This window comes from Schistocerca serialis, chromosome 4, assembly GCF_023864345.2.
Source record: "Schistocerca serialis cubense isolate TAMUIC-IGC-003099 chromosome 4, iqSchSeri2.2, whole genome shotgun sequence".
NCBI classification, from domain to species: domain Eukaryota; kingdom Metazoa; phylum Arthropoda; class Insecta; order Orthoptera; family Acrididae; genus Schistocerca; species Schistocerca serialis.
In genome coordinates this window covers 681,950,832-681,970,826 of record NC_064641.1, presented here as the reverse complement: position 1 = coordinate 681,970,826, position 19,995 = coordinate 681,950,832, and the positions used below count along the sequence as shown (strand labels likewise).

Genomic DNA, 19,995 nt, shown 5'->3' with positions numbered 1-19,995 from the left:
TGATGCAAGATAAGTAAACTGGGTGTCACCATATCTACAACACAGAGTAAGGGAGGTGGGTCTTGCATCACAAGTAATGATGGCAGAGAGTGATTCACTATAAGGCTGTAAATTAGAGCTATTAATTTTACTGATTTATATAAATGACTGTGGTAATGGAGTACAATAAGAAATAAGACTTTGATAATGCCAATAGTAGTTCCAAAGGAAACAAAAATTGAAAACATTGCAAGTAACAGCAAAAAGACTTAGAACTCATCATCAGAAGCTGTACTGGGGCAAATAACTGGAAATGCAAAGAAGAGTCAACTAATAACTTTCATATACAACAGGACTAGCAATAAATGTTAGCATAAAATATGGCCAGACAACATCACAGTAGAGGGACAATGCCATAACCTAGATGTGACACTGGATGCTGAGAAACTACACTAGAGCTACATGTAGGTGATGTAGTAAATATCTTAAGTTCCTGCACTTGTTAATGAGGGTACAAACAAGTGTATGTAAGAGAGCACAAGTTAATGTCTGTAAGATTAAGCCTACTAGTCACATTTTAGACCTCAGTAGGAATATCTTGCAGGGATATAGGATCCTTGCATAAATACCTTTCAACACAGATAGAAGGAGCGCAACAGAAGCCAGTCAGATGTCTACATACTTACATACATACTTATTTACTCTGCAAACCACAATGAAGTGTGCTGCAGAAGGTGTGTATTGTTGGACTACAGAAGTACAAGTATCATGAAAATTATGGTGAGATTTCAAAAGGACAGATTTCCAGAAAGAAAGAAAAAGAGTCCAAATTTGGAGAATATACAGAGTATACATGGATGGTAAGACACAAGGCAAAGGCTAGCTACAAATAAAGTATGTAAGAGAAGAAAAAACCATCATTATAAATCATTATAAAATAAATGCATAATCTGGAATAACAGTCTGGAATGCCAGTAGAGAACTAAATGACTGGAATATCTTACCAAGGGAAAGCATTACAAAATTTAAACACTTGATTCATCAGTGGTAAAATTACTGAGAGAGTAAACATAAGAGAGATTGCAACTTTAATGACAGAGTGGAATCCACTACATAGTGACTACTAAGTGAAAATTACTGTGTGATAGGGAAGTAGTATAATGATGTGACATACTGTGCAATGTATTCATGTTATGTTCATCACCTTGGCAACAGCGATATTTTAAGCTAATGAAAATTAAGATGGTCACTTTTAAAGTAAGAACTGATAGCGCATCATGTATGCACACCCTTTCATGTGATGTCATGGTTATATGGCCTGGTTCACCACCATGTCAATCAGTAATCCTACTGATTGTGAAGCGCACTCATTTATTTGGTTCTTAAGTGCAAAAAAAGTTCATCCTGCAGAAATTCACTGTCAGCCTGTTGAAGTTTATGGTGCAGGTGTAATGAATGATGGAAATGTGCATGACACAAAAAGTTGATGAGGCAATTTGCCAAAACAAGCGCTTCACCACTGATGAGCTGCATCAGAAATTTTCACTAGTTTCAAGATCAGTAGTTTATCACGTCATTGGTGACAAACTTCACAATAAAAAAGTGAGATGGGTGTTAAAAATGTTGACACGAGAACACAAAACAAAGCAAATGGCACATTCTTTGTCTGTTTTGGAGCCCTATCACAAGGATGGTGATGGGTCCTTCAGTCACATTGTGACCAATGATGAAACATGGATTGCACACTACATTCCAGAGAATAAATGTCAATCCAATGAGTGGCATCATTCAAACACCCCAACGAAACTGTGAAAATTCAAACAAGAACCTTCACAATGGAAAATCATGGCCACAGTTTTTTGGGACCAGGAAGGCATTCTTCTGTTAGACTTTGAGAAGAATCGAAATAAATGCTGAGAGGTACTGTGAAACATTATTAAACCTTAGGTGCGTACTCAAAATTGCTGGCGAGACTCCTTCCTAACAGTGTAATTCTGCTTCACGACAATGTTCGACCTAATGCTGCAGCATGAACAAAGACACAACTGGACAGGTTCCATAGGAAATTACTGGATCATTCACCATATAGCAATGACTTAGTATCATCATACTTTCATCAGTTTGCAAAAGTGAAAGAATTTATTGGTGAAAAGTGCTTGGGAAATGATGAAATGTTGAAAGAAACTGTTTCTAGCTGGTTTAATGGTCAGGCAGTGGAGTTCTTTGATGCTGGGATCCAAAAGCTGGTTCCACAACTTGACAAATGTTTAAATGTTAATGGTGACTATTTTTAAAAGCGAAAAATTGTGCATACTGTAGTTTCTCATACAATTTACATTCATAAATGAAGTTTCTCTTACACCATTACAAATTGTTTCTTACTTTAAAAATGACCCTAGTATCTGTCTTCTCTTAAATGACATCTTTCCTTATCTGTCTTTTAACATTATTCTGCATTGATGTTATACCACTACATGAGCTCTGAATTCCAAACACAATGTGAATGAGATTTTTGCTACTTTTCTTAATATATTACAGTACCATTTGTAATAAGTGTTTGTGTCTCATTTCTGAGTCTAGTTACTTTACAGATGTTCCACCTATGTCTGCAGACACTCTTATTTTTGAGGCACATTGTTTTCATAAATAAATACAAAATTATTGAGAAAGATATTGAATTTGTGCTGGCACGTTGTAGGCTTCACTGTGGTCCACTTTTTAAAATTTCTCTGAAGTCTAATGTTGTTGGCCAAAGAAACAGCCTCAATATCTTCTTTAATTGTCTCTGGAAAAAACCATTATGTTACCTGTGTTTTACGAATTTTTCACAGAATGGGCATATACATTTTTAACTCTCTCAAATTCAGCAGCTGCAGTTTCTACAATTTTTCTGGAAGATAAAATCTGCTAATGAAAAACTGCAGGTGTCCATAAAGGTTTTTACTACTGTGAATATTTTTTTATTTTAATTTAAAAAACAGCAGTGAGGGAGGGCATGCTTTTGGAATGCTGTCAGACTTCTGAGGTAAGTCCCTAATAGCATCTAAAAGTTCTTATGACTTTGGCAGATACATCCAAGTTTTTCAGGAGCTTCATGTTGTATTATTTTAGTTGTCTTTTCACTGTCTTTTCTTGCAGCATTAGATACAGCTTTCACCTTGTTGATGACATTTTCACATAATCATGATTTGACAATCTTTTTGCTTATTTTGAACTTCTGTTTGGAATCTTATAGTACCTATTTTTGTAAATCAGTTGAGTCAGAAAGTCTCATACTACAAACTACAGCTCCATGTTTCTATTTCCAGTTGAATATAAGTTTTTACTGCCAGTTATTGATTCTTACACCTCCGACAATGATTTGTGTATGTGTACAACATCAAAGCAAATTGTGGTTCAAGGTCCATATTTGGTTGTAGGTCATCCTATAAGTGGCTGGGTAAGTCAGTTAGAAAATCAGATAAATGTGAGGGCATGTAACATTCAACAGGACCACACCTAATAAAGAACTACAGTATTTGAACTAAACTGAGAACAATTTTACCTTACCTTAACAGATTATGATGATGAGACACTTGAGGTGATGAGTTACATGTGGATATTTTGTTGAGCAATCTTTTTCACTGTGTGAATAACTATATCTGTATTGCGATCCAGCAATTGTTCATTTTTCTTTTTTAACTACTTTTTTATTTTTGAGAAATACTGCATAGTATAAAGTAACAGGGAAAAACACATATAATTTAACTCCTTTTGCAATAGCACTAATCTATCTTCATATCTGACAGTTTGGCACATTGTTCTTCTGAAATAAAGCAGTTGTGTTTCTAAGGTCGACATTTTTATCTATTTAGCCAAATGGCATGTAGTAAAGTGTGCCCCATAGCCTAAAGCAATTGGCTGAGTTTCCTCAGTCCATTAACCTTAGTATTATTTCACCCATGCCCATATACTAACATCATATGGTAGTGGGGACCTTGGACAAACCTGCTCGTGATACACTAACCTGCCAGAGACCAAAGAGTTACCCAAGACACAGTGAACAGTGATAAACCTTGACAGAGGTAAGCTGACAAAAGGAAGGAAGACGAAGGTTCAATGTTTTGTTGACCATGAGGTCTTTAAAGATGGAGGACAAGTTCACATTGAGGAAGGATAAAGAGGAAGATTAACCATTTTCTTTCCAAGGGATTTAGATAAATAATTTAGGGACATTACATAAAACCTAATTGTGTATGGCCAGACAGTGATTTGAACTGCCATGTTCCTGAATGCAGGTCCAGTGTCTTAGCACTGCATCACCTAACTCAGTGCTGCTACACTCACAGCAATGCAGACCAGAGTATTTTTTGGTCAGGCTTAGATCAACATGATTGGTTCAATACTGATCAACAATCAGCAGAGCTTGACTTATCACACTGTCTGCAGAGCAAGTTAGTGAGCATTTCATCCATATTTGTTCCCTATAAAGCAGTCCATCAAGATTTACTACTTTGAGGATAGTTGTACAACAGGACAGTGGTATCCATCCTGGTTGGTTTCCTTAATTCTCATAGTAAGTAAAGGCTTATCCTCCAGTTCTTAGTAAAGTTTCATTTGAGTAATATGCAAAAAGTGTGAAGGGCTTAGAAATTCAAGTTTCATGAACTAGTTAGAAACTTTCACATATATGTGGCATTCCTGCAGATACTACTTTGGACCACACATGATTTTTACGTACTCGCATGTTATGAAAATAAGTAACTCTTACATTTCTAAAATTCTGTTTGTAGTCTACTGTCTGTGAAGATTTGATAGCAACGAAAGAAAGTGCCAATAATAACTATATTTCTTAAGTAAAAATTTTGTGTCCAGTATTTCACTAGGGAGTTACAAACCTGAAATATGGCTCCAAATAGGAGGGTACTTTTGATACACTATCATCCCCTTCCCCCTTTTCTGTTTCATTTGCAAATAATATGTGGGAAGAATGGCTTAGTAAGAACCTTTATGATATATAATTTCTTTGATTTTTCTTATGTGCTAAGTTCGCAAATGAATGTGTGAGGAAGTGTTACATTGCTTGAATCTTCTGGGAAAATATGCTATTGGACTTTTAACAGTGAACCAACATACACATATCAAAAAAGGTTTCGCATCACCTTGGTTCTGAGAGTTCTGGAACCTGTAAAGAAAATTGGATTAGAAATCTACATAAACATCATTTCTGCCCTTTTTATTGCTCATGAAAACCACAAACTGTCTGTTGTACCACTGAACAGTGAGACCTTCAGAAATGGTGGTCGAGATTCCTGTACACACTGGTTCCTCTAATACCCAGTAGTAGGTCCACTTGCATTGATGTATGGCTGTATTCACCGTGGCATACTATCCACAAGTTCATTAATGCACTGTTGGTCCAGATTGTACCACTCCTCAATGGCGATTTGGCATAGAGCCCTCACAGTGGTTGGTAGGTCAAATTGTCCATAAACAGCCCGTTTCAATCTATCCCTGGCATGTTTGATAGGGTTCATGTCTGGAGAACACACTGGCCACTCTTGTCAAGTGATGTCGTTATTCTGAAGGAAGTCATTCACAAGATGTGCATGATGGGGGCACAAGTTGTCATCCATGAAGACAAATGCCTTGCCAATATGCTGCCGATATGGTTGCACTATTGGTCAGAGGATGGCACTCACGTATTGTAAAGCCATTACGGTGCCTTTCATGACCACCAGTGATGTGCGTCGGCCCCACATAATGCCACTCCAAATCAGCAGGGAACATCCATCTTGCTTCAATCGCTGGACATTGTGTCTAAGGCATTCAACCTGATAGAGTTGCCTCCAAACATGTCTCTGACGATTGTCTGGTTGCAGGCATATGCAACTCATCAGTGAAGAGAATGTGATCCCAATCCTGAGCGGTCCATTTGGCATGTAGTTGGGCCCATCTGTACCGTGCTGCATGGTGTTGTGATTGCAAATATGGACTTCACCATGGACATTGGGAGTGAATTTACGTATCATGCAGCATATTGCACATAGTGTGAGTCGTAACATGACGTCCTGTGGTTACATGAAAAGCATTATTCAACATGGTGGCATTGCTGTCAGGGTTCCTCCGAGCCATAATCCGTAGGTAGTGGTCATCCACTGCAGTAGTAGCTCTTGGGTGGCCGGGGCGAGGCATATCTTTGACAGTTCCTGTCTCTCTGTATCTCCACCATGTCTGAACAATATTGTTTTGGTTCACACTGAGATGCCTGGACACTTCCCTTGTTGAGAGCCCTTCCTGGTACAAAGTAAAAATGCAGACGTGATTGAACCGTGTACTGACTGTCTAGGCATGGTTGAACTACAGACAACATGAGCCATGTATCTCCTGGTGGAATGACTGGAACTGATTGGTTGTCAGACCCCCTCCATCTAATAGGCGCTGATCATGCATGGTTGTTTACATCTTTGGGCGGGTTTAGTGACATCTCTGAACAGTCAAAGGGACTTTGTCTGTGATACAATATCCACACTCAACATCTATCTTCAGGAGTTCTGGGAACTGGTGTGGTGCAAAACTTTTTTTGATGTCTGTACATATATGCCTGTCTTGCAGCATCTGCCACTGGCTTATGATGAGCACAACATAATGTTTACATGCATGCTAAATCAACCCCATGATGAAAGTGTCACTCTTCTTTGGATCTTCTCTGTCTCTTCTAGTAATCATATCTAGTCTCTTCTAGTAATCGAATCCAAGTAGAGTTGTAGATTACGACCAGTCCTCAAGAATTGGTCAAATAATCAAAGAGTAAGGCCATTTTTGAGATGAGTTTTCACTAGTCTTATTCCAAAAGTATAAATTAATCAGTCACTGAGTCCAGTGGTAAATGGCCAAGAGGAGGAAAAATCAAATACTGAAATGGAAAATGGAACAGCAGGCTAAAACTGTACTAATACTCCTGTTGTTACAGGTGTACTTCTAAAGAAACTGTTTTAAAAACTATAAAAAGATAGGACAGGATTTCTGGACAGTACTTACTTCAGGAGGCAATATTCTTAGCACTGACTATAGGCATACAAAATTACAAGAAAGTATTATAGCTTTTTGAATTCATAATTCCTTCTTGAGAGGGCAAAGAAAGATCAATTTGGGAAGGTTAAAAAGGAATGGCAAATCACTCAGACATCAGGCTGAAAGGGGCCCACCTGCTGTGAGTCAGAAGGGAGACAAACTTTTTGTCAATAACCTTTCAAAATTTCATGCAAACTAAAAATGTACAATGGTAAAACTACCATATGGAGTAATAGGAATTTTAAGTACTGTTTTTAGATAACAAAATAATCATGAGTGTACCTGTACTGAATAAAAATTATGAACAAATAATGTATGTACTGTAGATTAAAAAGTCATCTTAAGACCTACATGGTATCAATTGTGTCTCAAAATCATAATATTTGTTACTTGTGGATATATAAAACAGCATTTTATCTTGTATAAAACATTATTGTAATTAATTCTGTTATTCCAGAATGAATCTTTCACTCTGCAATAATTAACTATCTAACTAGTATGTTACTGTTTTGAAACTTCTTGACAGATGAAAAATGTGAAGTTCGGAAAAGGAATAGAGCTGCTGGCTCAATTTAAGATTTGAGTGTGTGTCCTGCTTACATACCTCAACTAGTATTTGTATTGCCCTTGAAAAGCAAACTTCTCACCTCAGGTCCTGATCCAGCATACAGTCTGAGTCTGCCAAGAAGTTTCAATCTTAGCCAGTTATGTTTACTATACAAAAATATCAATTGTACTGCAGATGAAAGAAGTTATGTGAGCAACAGTATGTGATGTGGAAGTCCTGGATGGAATAACAACAATATGGAAAGGATAGGTTGGTACTCACCACATAGAGAAAGTGCTGAACAGCAGACAGGCACAATAAAGATGATTTCTATTTTAGTAGCGTACTTCATTGCGCCTGTCAGTCACTCGGCACCTCCTCTATGTGGTGAGTAGCAATCTACCCTTTCCATTTTGTTAGTGTGTGATATTTAGGTGTACATCGTGTTAAAAGGAAAATTCATTTGCAAAAACTATAAAATTATGAGAGGGCATTCCTGGCCAATGTTTACAATTACAGGTACAACTTACAGGTACACACATCTGACAGAAAAATAAAGAGAACCCACTGATGATGGGGAAATATTATTAAAAATATATTTAAATATTTTCACTTACCAAGAAAACAGAGACCAAGGCCCAGTGGTAGAAAACGAGCATATGTGCTAGCTTTCAATATTGTTGACATATGGAGCAAACGATGAACAATTGCACTGACAACAGTGTCATTGCAAGTACCTACAGCAATGAGACCACAAGCTGCAGCAGCTAGACCAACCACTTCAGGACTGGAGTTCTCATCTGCCAGAGCAACCAACAGTAATTCCAAAATATCATCACGATTCGAGCCAGCATAAGCTAACCCAAGACCTGTTGACAAAAATGGTAGTACACACAAGCAATATTATTTATGTTCCTGAAGTCAAGACACATTTCACATTCTTGAAAATGTCATTATCTTACACACACACACACACACACACACACACACACACACACACACAGAGAGAGAGAGAGAGAGAAAGACTGACCAGAAGCACATGGCTGTGGCACATAATGTTTGCTAAAGATTCAGTAATTACCTCCTTTAAGTGGCTTAGAAGACTAGCATCCATGTGGTTCACCTTACCTTAGTATGGAACTGCTTCAGTGGAATACTCAATAACTCATGCCGATGGGCTCAAACCACGCTTTTGGGCATCCCAGCAGAAGTTGCTAATCTCACATGAATTATCTTAAAAACATTTCATCAGAAATATGCGGTTGTTTCTCAGAGGATTATAACCATCACATATCATAAATACACCAAACAAATACTGCCATATGATCTTCTGTCTCAAATTTTATGGGACAATGTTACCAACTGAAGTATGCAAAAACCTGTATGTTCAACATTGCAAAAATACGTTTGGTATTTAAATAATCCAGCACTTATTCTTTCTTCCATACGTTTTATCCTGTACAGTCTATCACAAAGAAAGACTTTCAGGAATGAATAATTGTACACATTAACAGAGAGAAGTAATTTACGGTATCAAGGAAAAACTGTAGCTGGTTCTAGATACGGAAGAACATTACTGTGTACACTGCACTTCATTTAAATGTACAGTAAACTTTGACTATACTGTCAGTAGGTCACAGATCACGTGCATCAGGTCATACAAATACCTGATGGTAATGATGTACATAATTTATGAGTAATGGAGCCCACACACCAAATAGCAGAGTGTTGAGTCATGGACAGGCATGTGAATAAGAATGAAGCCTTTGCTATCTTTTGGAATAAACCCTTTGATGAGCTACAGTACCTACACACACACACACACACACACACACACACACACACACACTGGAGTGGTACATGTTTCTGTGAAGAGAGCAACACATCTCTCTTTCCTTTGACTAGTTTTAATTAGTAGTATGTAAAGAGCATCACTGTGTCTGAGTTTGTTGGAACTCATGTGCAGATATGAGAAAGAAAAATTTGAGTACAGCACAGAAAGTGATGAGCAATAAGTAATTTGGACTGGCCAGTGAGGGGTCACTTGCACTTTGCAGTCATGCTTTGGGGATGCTGTGTTCTTCAAAGAAGAAAGTGGCCTGATGACAATGGTCGAGCACTAACTAAAAAAGAATATTGTTATATACACTCTGTGCCATGCTCTCTTAAATACAAACTTATGATTTTGTTCGAGCACTGAAGCATCATGGATGAACATGTTGTTTGAAAAGCTTTATTAATTATCTGTTGTTGTGAATTGAGAACTTATCTGAATATAGAAGAATTATGGAAACCATATTTTGTGATTTTGTAGTGAGTTGTTTACTTGTAGAAGCTCTCTTATAGCTCTCTCTCCTCTGCAATTGGAAAAGAAGTCGGTGGTCAGATATGTGGCACTGCATAGCAGGACCAGAACATCAAGAGAGAACAAGACAGTGACCAGGCAATTCAGAAAAGAAGCTAACTGTTACTACAGGGAAGAGTAAAGACTTGGCATCTCACAATATATCGATCACTTAAAATCACTCCATGACTGTCTAGGTGTACACACACACACACACACACACACACACACACACACACACACACAAACACACGCACACACATGTTGTGACAGTGCCACGAGATTTAAAAGTGCCGCTACGTTAGTACGCGAACACGGCGATAGAGGCGCTCCGCAGTTCGGCAGAGCGTGGGAGCGCCACCTGGCTATGAACGGCGCCGGCCGCATGTCACAGCACGGCAGTGGAGTGACAGATTCAGAGTTGGAAGCATGTAACTCGCTATTGCTCTACGTTGTATATCCACGCAATTTATTAGGATTAAAGGTTATAACACTTTTTGGCGGCGAGGATGGGATATTTTTTTCCCTGGGTTGTGGCATTGTGTGTTCGTGTCGTGGCAGACATGGGACAGCTTCTGCAAGCGCTCATTGACCAACAAACACAGCTGACGGCTGCTATTCAGGCGCAACAAACACAGCTGATGGCTGCTATTCAGGCGTTGTCGACGTCGCTTACTCATCGTCTGTCTTCCTCTTCTCCGCCTCCGTTCCCTCCTTACGACGAGGCCGCTGAAGACTGGGAGGATTATGAGAAGCGTTTGCGGCAACACTTCTTGGCTTTCGGCGTTGTCGACACTCCTATGTGAAAGTCGTTATTTCTATCTTGGATTTCCCCACGGATCTATCAGCTGCTATCTCAGTTAGCCCCTCTGCGGGAACCAGCCTCTCTGTCCTTCCAAGAAATGTGTGACTTATTGTCTACCTATTACCGAAAAAATACCCATGTCGTTGCTGCCCGCGTGTCGTTCTACTGGTGTCGTAAACAGCCCCATCAATCCTACCGGGCTTGGGCGGCGGAACTACACGGTCTGAGTAGGAAATGTCAGTTTGTCACGGACACTCATCATGAGTCTTATGCTGATTCAATGGTTAGGGACGCTCATCTCCGGCTTGCTCCTGATAAAGAAGTTCGGCAACGTGCCTTACAACTGCCAAACCCGTCGTTGTCGGAAGTTCTACGCATTGCTCAATCTTTTGAAGTGTCTCATGCTGCTGGTGCGCAAATAGATGCGTGGTGTTATGTAGGCGCTGTACAGACCACTTTCGACACGGACAATTTGCCTGTTTCACAGGGGAACGACGATGTGATGGCGGTTCACTCGCGTCAACAACGTTGCGTTGGGCCGCCCCACTCGCAGCGAAAACAGCAACCACAGAAGCAGGTCCGTTCCGCACTTCCTTCTTGTCCACGTTGTTTCGTCCAGCATGACAGGGCCGCGTGTCCAAAACGTTGGGCCACATGTAATTCATGTAGGAAAAAAGGCCACATTGCTTCTGTGTGTCAGTCCCCTAATGTTCCTGTCGACAAGGACGAGGCATCGGACATGGACGTTAACTGTGTGCTTTCTCAAACAAATAAGTTGTTTGTTACTGTTCGTGTTCTGGATAAAGACATTCGCATGCAAGTGGACACTGGCTCTGCAGTAACTCTCATTAATTCTCGCACGTATTTGGAGTTGGGCTCCCCTCCCTTGTCTCCAGTTACGAGAAATCTACGAACTTATAATAAGCAGAAAATTCCTATCATTGGCCAGTTTGATGCTTCCACTGCCTACAAGTCTGTTGTTAGGCCCCTCACGTTTTATGTGGTGGATCATGCGGGCACTGAAAGCCTGTTCGGTTATGATGCTTTCCAGTTGTTCGGGTTCTCCATTGATGATGATGTGCACCTCATATCTGAAGATATTCCGTATCAACAGCTGGATGGCTTGTGTTCTGAATTCTCGTCCGTATTCTCTGCTGGTCTGGGTCGTGCCAAGGATTTTGAAGCCCACATTACTCTTAAACCTGCAGCTCGCCCTAAGTTTTTCAGGGCACGCCCTATTCCGATGGTGTTGCGTGCACCTGTCAAAGCTGAGATAGACAGGTTAACAGCTTCGGGGATTCTCCTTCCTGTTACCTCCAGTGAATGGGCATCGCCCATCGTGGTGGTTTCTAAACCAAACGGGAGTCTGCGATTGTGTGGTGATTTTAAAGCCACTGTCAACGCTCAGAGCTCATTGACACTTATCCTCTTCCCCGTCCTGAGGAGTTATTTACCAAGCTCGCTGGGGGCCAGTTCTTTTCCAAACTTGACTTATCGGAGGCGTACCATCAGTTGCCGTTGGATGCTTCTTCCAAGGAATTTCTCATCAACACTCCTTGTGGGTTGTATCAGTACCAGCGGTTACCATTTGGCGTCGCTAGCGCGCCGGCCATTTTTCAGCGGTTTTTGGAACAGCTCATGGCTTCCGTTCCCGGCTACATCAACTACCTGGATGACATTGTTGTCACGGGGGCCTCCACTGAGGAGCACCTTCGCAATTTGCGTTCGCTGTTTCGGGTTCTGCATTCGGCTGGGTTGAAGTGCAATCTGGACCAGTCACAGTTCTTCCAACCCTCCATTGTTTATCTTGGTTTCCACTTGTCCCGTGAGGGTATACGTCCTCTACGACAGCACGTTGCGGCCATTACCGCTCTACCCCGGCCGTCTACGGTCAAAGAACTTCAGGCGTTTCTAGGCAAGATTGCTTATTATCACAAATTCATTCCCTCCGCGGCGGCGGTGGCTCATCCTCTGCATCAGCTGTTACGCAAAAACGTTCCTTTCTGCTGGTCCGACGAGTGTGAGCAGGCTTTTGTCCACCTGAAGGCTCATTTGCAGTCGGCGCCTTGTCTTGCCACATTCCGTCCGGGTCAGCACTTGGTTCTGGCAACTGACACGTCACAGTATGGCCTAGGGGCTGTTCTCGCCCATCGGTATGAGGATGGGTCGGAACAACCCATCGCCTACACTTCCAAGACCCTCAACGATGCCCAACGGCGTTACTCTCAAATCGAAAAGGAGGCGCTCGCTATCATTTATGCTCTAAAAAATTTCAGCGTTTTTTTTGTATGGTTCTAAGTTTCACCTCATCACCGACCACAAGCCGCTGGTCTCTCTGTTCAGCCCCTCGGCATCGCTTCCAGATAAGGCAGCTCACCGCCTGCAATGTTGGGCCCTATACTTGTCTCGTTTTCACTATGAGATTCACTATCGCCCCACGGCCCAGCACGCCAACGCTGACGCGTTGTCGCATTTGCCTATGGGACCAGACCCAGTTTTCAATCGAGATGAACTCCTCTGTTTCCACATTGATGAGGAAGAACGTCGCGCGGTCGAGGGTTTTCCACTTACAGGTTCGCAGGTCGCGTCGGCTACTGTGTGGGACCCGGTCCTGTGTCAGGTGATCGGTTTTGTTCAACAGGGTTGGCCGGACAGGACCAAGGCCCGGGCATCGGATCCCAAGTCCCTGGCCCGCAGGCACGTTTATTGGCCCGGTATTGATTCGGACATTGCCCACATGGTCGCTGCATGTGGTCAGTGTGCTCAACAACTGGCTGCACCTCGTACTATGCCCTCTCCGTGGCCTGATCCGGTGCAGCCGTGGGAACGGGTGCACGCTAACTTTGCCGGCCCCTTCCTCGGCACTTATTGGCTACTGTTGATTGACGCCTCTTCGAAGTTTCCGTTTGTTGTTTGATGTCCGTCGCTCACCACTGCGGCGACGACCCTGGCTTTGTCCAAAATCTTTGTGCTAGAAGGTCTTCCATCCACGATTGTCACGGACAATGGCCCTCAGTTCTCTTCGCAGGCCTTCCGTGATTTTTGTACTGGACAAGGGATTCATCATGTTACAGCACCGCCCTTCCATCCGCAATCGAATGGGGAGGTCGAGCGCCTTGTCCGCACTTTCAAAAGCCAGATGAAAAAATTCCTTAGTGATTTTTCCACAGATGATGCTCTGTTGCAATTTCTGAGTTCTTATCGCTTCACGCCTCTGGGTGATCGCAGCCCTGCTGAAATCTTGCATGGCCGCCAACCACACACTCTACTGCACCTGCTTCACCCTGTCAGGCCTGGTACTGTGTCCCCTAGTGCGGGAAAATACCCGGTGGGTGCCGACATGTGGGCACGGGGGTATGGATCTTGCCCTAAATGGATTCCAGGGGTGGTCCAGGCTCTTCGCGGCTGCCGGCTTTGTGAAATACGTACGGACGACGGCATGGTTGTTCGCCATTACGACCAGATGTGCCCACGAGTGGTGGCCATGCCGGTGCCACCGCCCATTCTTTCGCCTCCACCAGCCCGAGAAGCCAGTCCTGCCGCTGCTGCCGATCTTCCGGGCGTGTTGCTGCAGCCGACGTCGCTACCGTTTCCGAGTACGCCGGAACGGCCCCAGTCGCGGCGCCGCCTTCTCCAGGACACATCTCGCTGGAGCACACCCCCAGGTCCATGACACCTATGGATGCTGCTCCGGAGTTTTCCCCCATCATCTCGTCCAGGAGGCGCGTTCCATGCGCAAGCTTCCGTCCTGGACATTTTCAACCATACTCTCGTGTTTCTCCGCGGGATCTTCTCGGGGCCTCCCAAGAGGCCGTGGATGTCTCCGCACTGTCCCTGTCTCCAAGGAAGTGAGTGTTTTTTTTTCAAGAGGGGAAAAGTGTTGTGACAGTGCCACGAGATTTAAAAGTGCCGCTACGTCAGTACGCGAACACGGCGATAGAGGCGCTCTGCAGCTCCGCCGAGCGCGGGAGCACCACCTGGCTATGAACGGCGCCGGCCGCATGTCACGGCACGGCAGTGGAGTGACAGATTCGGAGTTGGAAGCATGTAACTCGCTATTGCTCTACGTTGTATATCCACGCAATTTATTAGGATTAAAGGTTATAACAACACACAGACGCATGTGTGTGTGTGTGTGTGTGTGTGTGTGTGTGTGTGTGTGTGTGTGTGTGTGTGTGTGTGTGCATATGCATGTGCATCTTTGTACTCTAACTCATCAAAGGATTTCTTCTGAAAGCTAGCGAAGTTTTCATTCTTTTTAGTATGATTGTCGAGGACTCAAAACTTCAGCTGCTGCTGCTCCTTTTACTCCTAAATTATTTACATTCTGCCATAACTTTCCTTACTATATTGGGAGTAACAAAGCACTGATACACCTACATTTTGGAAGGTTAAACAGATGAATGTTAAAAGATGAACAATGGATCATTCTGAATAGAAACCATGATGTAAATACAGGGTGATTCAATACGAATGGGACAAAAAGAAAATATTCTTGTGACTACAGTAATGACTTTATTTTAGAAATACACATATAGCCTGAAACATTAACTCACACAGTTTAGGTTGGCAACAATGAAACAATGGAAAGTCACTGCTGTTGTCCATCACTGGTGTCATGTCATAGAGTACACAAAATCATCACCAATAATCGTTGCTTGAAGAATTTTCAGATCAGGTTTGGTAAAGTGCTACTACACTGGTACAACATTGCTAGCTGGCCAAGAAATTTGAGGAAGCAGGATGCATATGCAAGAAGAAAACCACGGGATGGCCATCTGTTGTGAACGCAAAGATAGAAACATTTGTATGATCATGAAAACAGCCTGATAAAATCCACACATTGTGCCAGATCAATGGTGTTGTGCAAATGTCTACAGTTCAAGCCTTACAGAATTCTAATTTCCAGGCCCTAAAACTATCCTATAAATAATAACTGAAACAGTTATGCAATGATTTTCAAGCACAAATAGAGGTGGATGGTTTCACAGACAGGATTGTGTTTTCTGACGAAGCTACACTTCACTTAAGTGGCAAAGTGAACAAGCATCATTTGAGAATATGGAGTACAAAAAATACAAATGCCTCTCTGGAATACGAACATACGTCTCAAAACTGAATGTTTTCTTTGGAATAACCAATTGCAGAGTAACCGGTCCTCTCTTCTTCACAGATTCTACCATTACAGACACAACCTATCTCGATATGCTTTCTCTATGGTTGCTGCCTCATTTAGCACCAGGACAAGCCCTTCCACATTGCTCTAACCTTGTATGCAGTCACCTCAATGACAATCTTCCTCAGTGCTGGATTGGTCATGCTGGGTCAAATGATGCGTTGTTCTTGTTGTGGCCTCCTGGATCACCTGACCCAACACCAATGTTTTTTTTCTTTTGGGAATGTGTGAAGAGCATGGTTTACAAACCACTATTTTCCACAGGAGTTATAGCAGCTAACCTAGATCCCTTGATCAAGTTACATTGTATTGGGTCTGGCAAAATACAGCATCGAATGGACATTTGTCATGTCACAAATGGAGCCCACACCAAATGTCTGTGAATGTCCATAGAAACTGTGAGAGCTAATCTTTCAGTCTATATCCAGATTTCCAAAATAAAGTCATTACTGTAATCACATGAATACTTTCTTTTGAATCTTTCTGTATATGCTTTATTCTTTTATTGCTAGTAAATTCCATCTCTATCTGCGATAAGAGCATATTTTAAGTAACCCAGCAAAAGTTCTCAAAAGAAACTGCAGATATTGCGCTTCACTAAGATTGGTCATTAAAAACCTGGATTAATGACTCTGTTGTAAATAAAAATACACTAGATCATAATTGCAAAACAAGACTGAAAATTATTATCCACTCTGTTGTTACATTTCATATTACAATTTTCATCTGTTCATGTCACAATTGTGACTTCTGTTGGCTCCACAGAGGGAAAACACTAGTTTACTCATAAACATAACGTGTTCAATCAATCCATCATTAATAATTACCCAGACATAAAATGCCATCTAGCTGGCATTCTCTGCATACAAAAATTGGCATACATGCCAGCAATTTTTGAAATACCTAGTCCTGCAAAAAATTTTCCACAGACATTTGTTGAGCAACAATCAGTTGCTAGCACAGCGTTCTCTATCATTTACATTATGTTGATTTGGTGTTCAAATATAACAAGGATACTGTGAGAAATTCATATTCACACTAAAGTTGGAAATCACAGGCAACACTGCTCTTTGTAGTCTTCTTCACACAAGAAACTGCCACTGACATTCTTAAACAGATGACCTCACAGTCTTACTGCAGTTATTGTAGACATACACATGACTGTATAGCACTTTCAATGGTCCTCTGATCTACATAAGCAGATTTTTCATCATATAATGGATCTTTGTGTATGATCATTGCTGGCATTACAGAATGGAATAAAAACTGCACTACTAAGTTGTTTAATTTTTTTTTAACTCAGTGAGGTTATAAAAGTACAATCTGCCATGTCATTCCTTTATGCAAGTGGTCAACAAATATCAATACAAATAATGTACACATTTAACTGCCCAACACTGCTAATGACACAAGTTTTAAATTGTTGTTCGTTGGAAACCATTAAGAAATGAATATACATTCATACAGTATTTTCTCATCATGGTTTATTTATTAATTAATTCATAATTTGTTGATCCAGTATACAAGAGAATTTCATGGATATGGAACAAGTCATAATTATACATGAGGCTCTGAAACAGATTAACTAATTTTTACTGAAAAACAATGTTACTTCACATGACTGTGCTGCTGTCTACCATATAGCAACAAATTTTTTTTGCCATATATCATAAATATGTTGAGATGCTGATAAGTTATTTATTAGTAAGAACCAGACATTTTTTATAATTATTTTGGTGCAATAGAATGAAACATGATATCTGATAAAGCCGATTTCCACTCTCTACAAACAGCAATTACTTTTCATTCTGTTGCTCTTAAGTGTTACAGTACTAAATAAATATGAAGTGATAATCTGACCATTATCAATTATAATTTTAGGCTATTTTTCATTTTTCATGTTAATTCCTCATATGCATGCGCAACTTTATTATTACAGCCAGGAAACAAAACATTCTTCTCTACAATTTCATTAACTTTGTCCTGGCTCTCCAAATTTTTCAAAAACGTTGCTATAGCTACTTTGGTAAAAAAATATTTTATATTTTATGGTAAATAGCAGAATGTAAATGAATTTGATAATCACCTAGAACTGATCCAATACGTAGTATATTGCTGTCATGTAAAACATAATCCATCAGCAGTGCTTTTGCTGGTTCACATTCATTTCTTACACCACAGTTAACAACTCCCAAGGCTAAGAGAGCTCCAGACTGCACAAAGAGCAATGTAAAAAATTAAATTAGAAAAAGAAATTAAATTATCAATGGGGAAATTTTTTTAGTAAGCAATGTCAGTGAAGGGCATGTTCCAGTCCACATTATTTACAATTTTTTTCTATAATGTGAGAAGAATCATCTATATTATATACTGGGTGTGTGACTGTTACAGACAAACAAAAAAACTTTATGAGTAAAAATATAATGATGTACTAGATTTTACAGTACAGTACAGATTTAGGTAAATAACTGCACAAATTTTACAAGGAAACGAAAACAGCACACAGAAAAGATTTATAAGGCAGAGAAGGATAAATAAATGATATACAATGTAACATTAAGAGACCAGAATATTAGGGGTACCCCCAAAAATATGTCAGTTCTCTCTCTCTCTTCGAAACATGCACAAGTTCACACACACACACACACACACACACACACACACACACTCACACACACACAGTCAAGAAGATCAAAGATGAGCCTTTTTGTGCAAATCTGTTTAACAGCATGAATCAAAATAATTATGATGCCCCAAAATCTTTCCTTATAGGTAAGCTAAGACTGTTGTTTTTAAGATACCACTGTACTATTTACAAGATCTATGATAAAATTAACTTTTACACTATATGATCAAAAATATCCAGACACCCCTAAAAACATATGTTTTTAATATTAGGTGCATTGTGCTGCCATCTACTGCCAGGTACTCCACATCATCAACCTCAGTAGTCATTAGACATCATGAGAGAGCCAAATGAGGTGCTCCACGGAACTCACGGACTTCGAACGTGATCAGGTGATTGGAAGTCACTTGTGTCATACATCTGTATGCAAGATTTCCACACTCCTAAACATCCCTAGGCCCACATTTCCAATGTGATGGTGAAGTGGAAACGTGAAGGGACATGTATGAATGCATGCTTTCGCAATTATATCTGTTAATACAACTTTCTCGGGTTTCAACCTGCGTCAAGTGGTTTACTGCCCACACTGCTGTGCTTATATAGCCGCACCGTTGCTCGTGACGTCACTGGTGCTCGATCTCGCACCATATATGGTAATGTTTTGGCTGTGCGACCACTGGGCCCCCTTCAACTCCCTCAACACCGGATCCCATGCTGTACTCAGCTGCAATCCACTGTCTCTATTGAAAGTGTTGTCAGAAATTCTAATCTCTATGGCCTCATTTATAATGCTATCTCAGAAGCCATTAGTGCGTTTAATAATAGATATCTCATCGAATGAAATTTGGTGTTCGTTTTTCAGAGCATGTTCTGCTACAGCTGACTTTTTGGGATAGCACAGACAGTAAGACCTTCCTTGTTCTATGCGGCGCTGTTCAATAGTGTGAACAGTCTGGCTGACATAGAACTGCCCACATCCACATGGTATCTTGTAAATTCCTGGCATTCTGAGCCCTACATTGTCTTTCACAGGTTTCATTAGTTGCCAGATCTTTGTCGGAGGCCAGAAGATTGTGTCTATTTTATGCCTCTTCAGGAGCCGACTAATCTTCCCTGTTGTCGAACCAAAATGCGGTAAGAATGCAACCTGCTTGGTGTCTACTTCAGAGGTCTTCTTCCTTTGAGGCTTGGATGACACTGCTTGTGAGATCTGTTTGTTGTTGTAACTGTTTCCCTTAAAAACTTTGCGTAAGTGGCTCAATTCCCTCGGCAAGTTTTCAGCGTCTGAGATGGTTTCAGCTTGATGTATTAAGGTCCTCAGAAGTGACTGTTTCTGTGCTGGGTGATGGAAGCTGGCGGCATGCAGATACCGATCCGTGTGGGTGGGCTTGTGGTAAATGCTATGACCTAGAGAACCATTGGGTTTACGGTGGCAAGCACGTCCAAGAACCGCAGGGAACCCTCC

General features: G+C 41.1%; 1 protein-coding gene across 1 annotated transcript in view; it reads right to left on the bottom strand.

Moving 5' to 3' along the window:
* Positions 1-19,995, bottom strand: part of LOC126474690 (26S proteasome non-ATPase regulatory subunit 2-like) — a 209,118-nt gene that overhangs the window by 59,442 nt on the left and 129,681 nt on the right. The window contains exons 10-11 of the mRNA XM_050102168.1: positions 17,991-18,117; positions 8,197-8,448 (exon numbers count right to left, since the gene is read on the bottom strand). Coding sequence (XP_049958125.1) covers positions 8,197-8,448; positions 17,991-18,117 — 379 coding nt within the window. The remainder of the gene's footprint in view (positions 1-8,196; positions 8,449-17,990; positions 18,118-19,995) is intronic.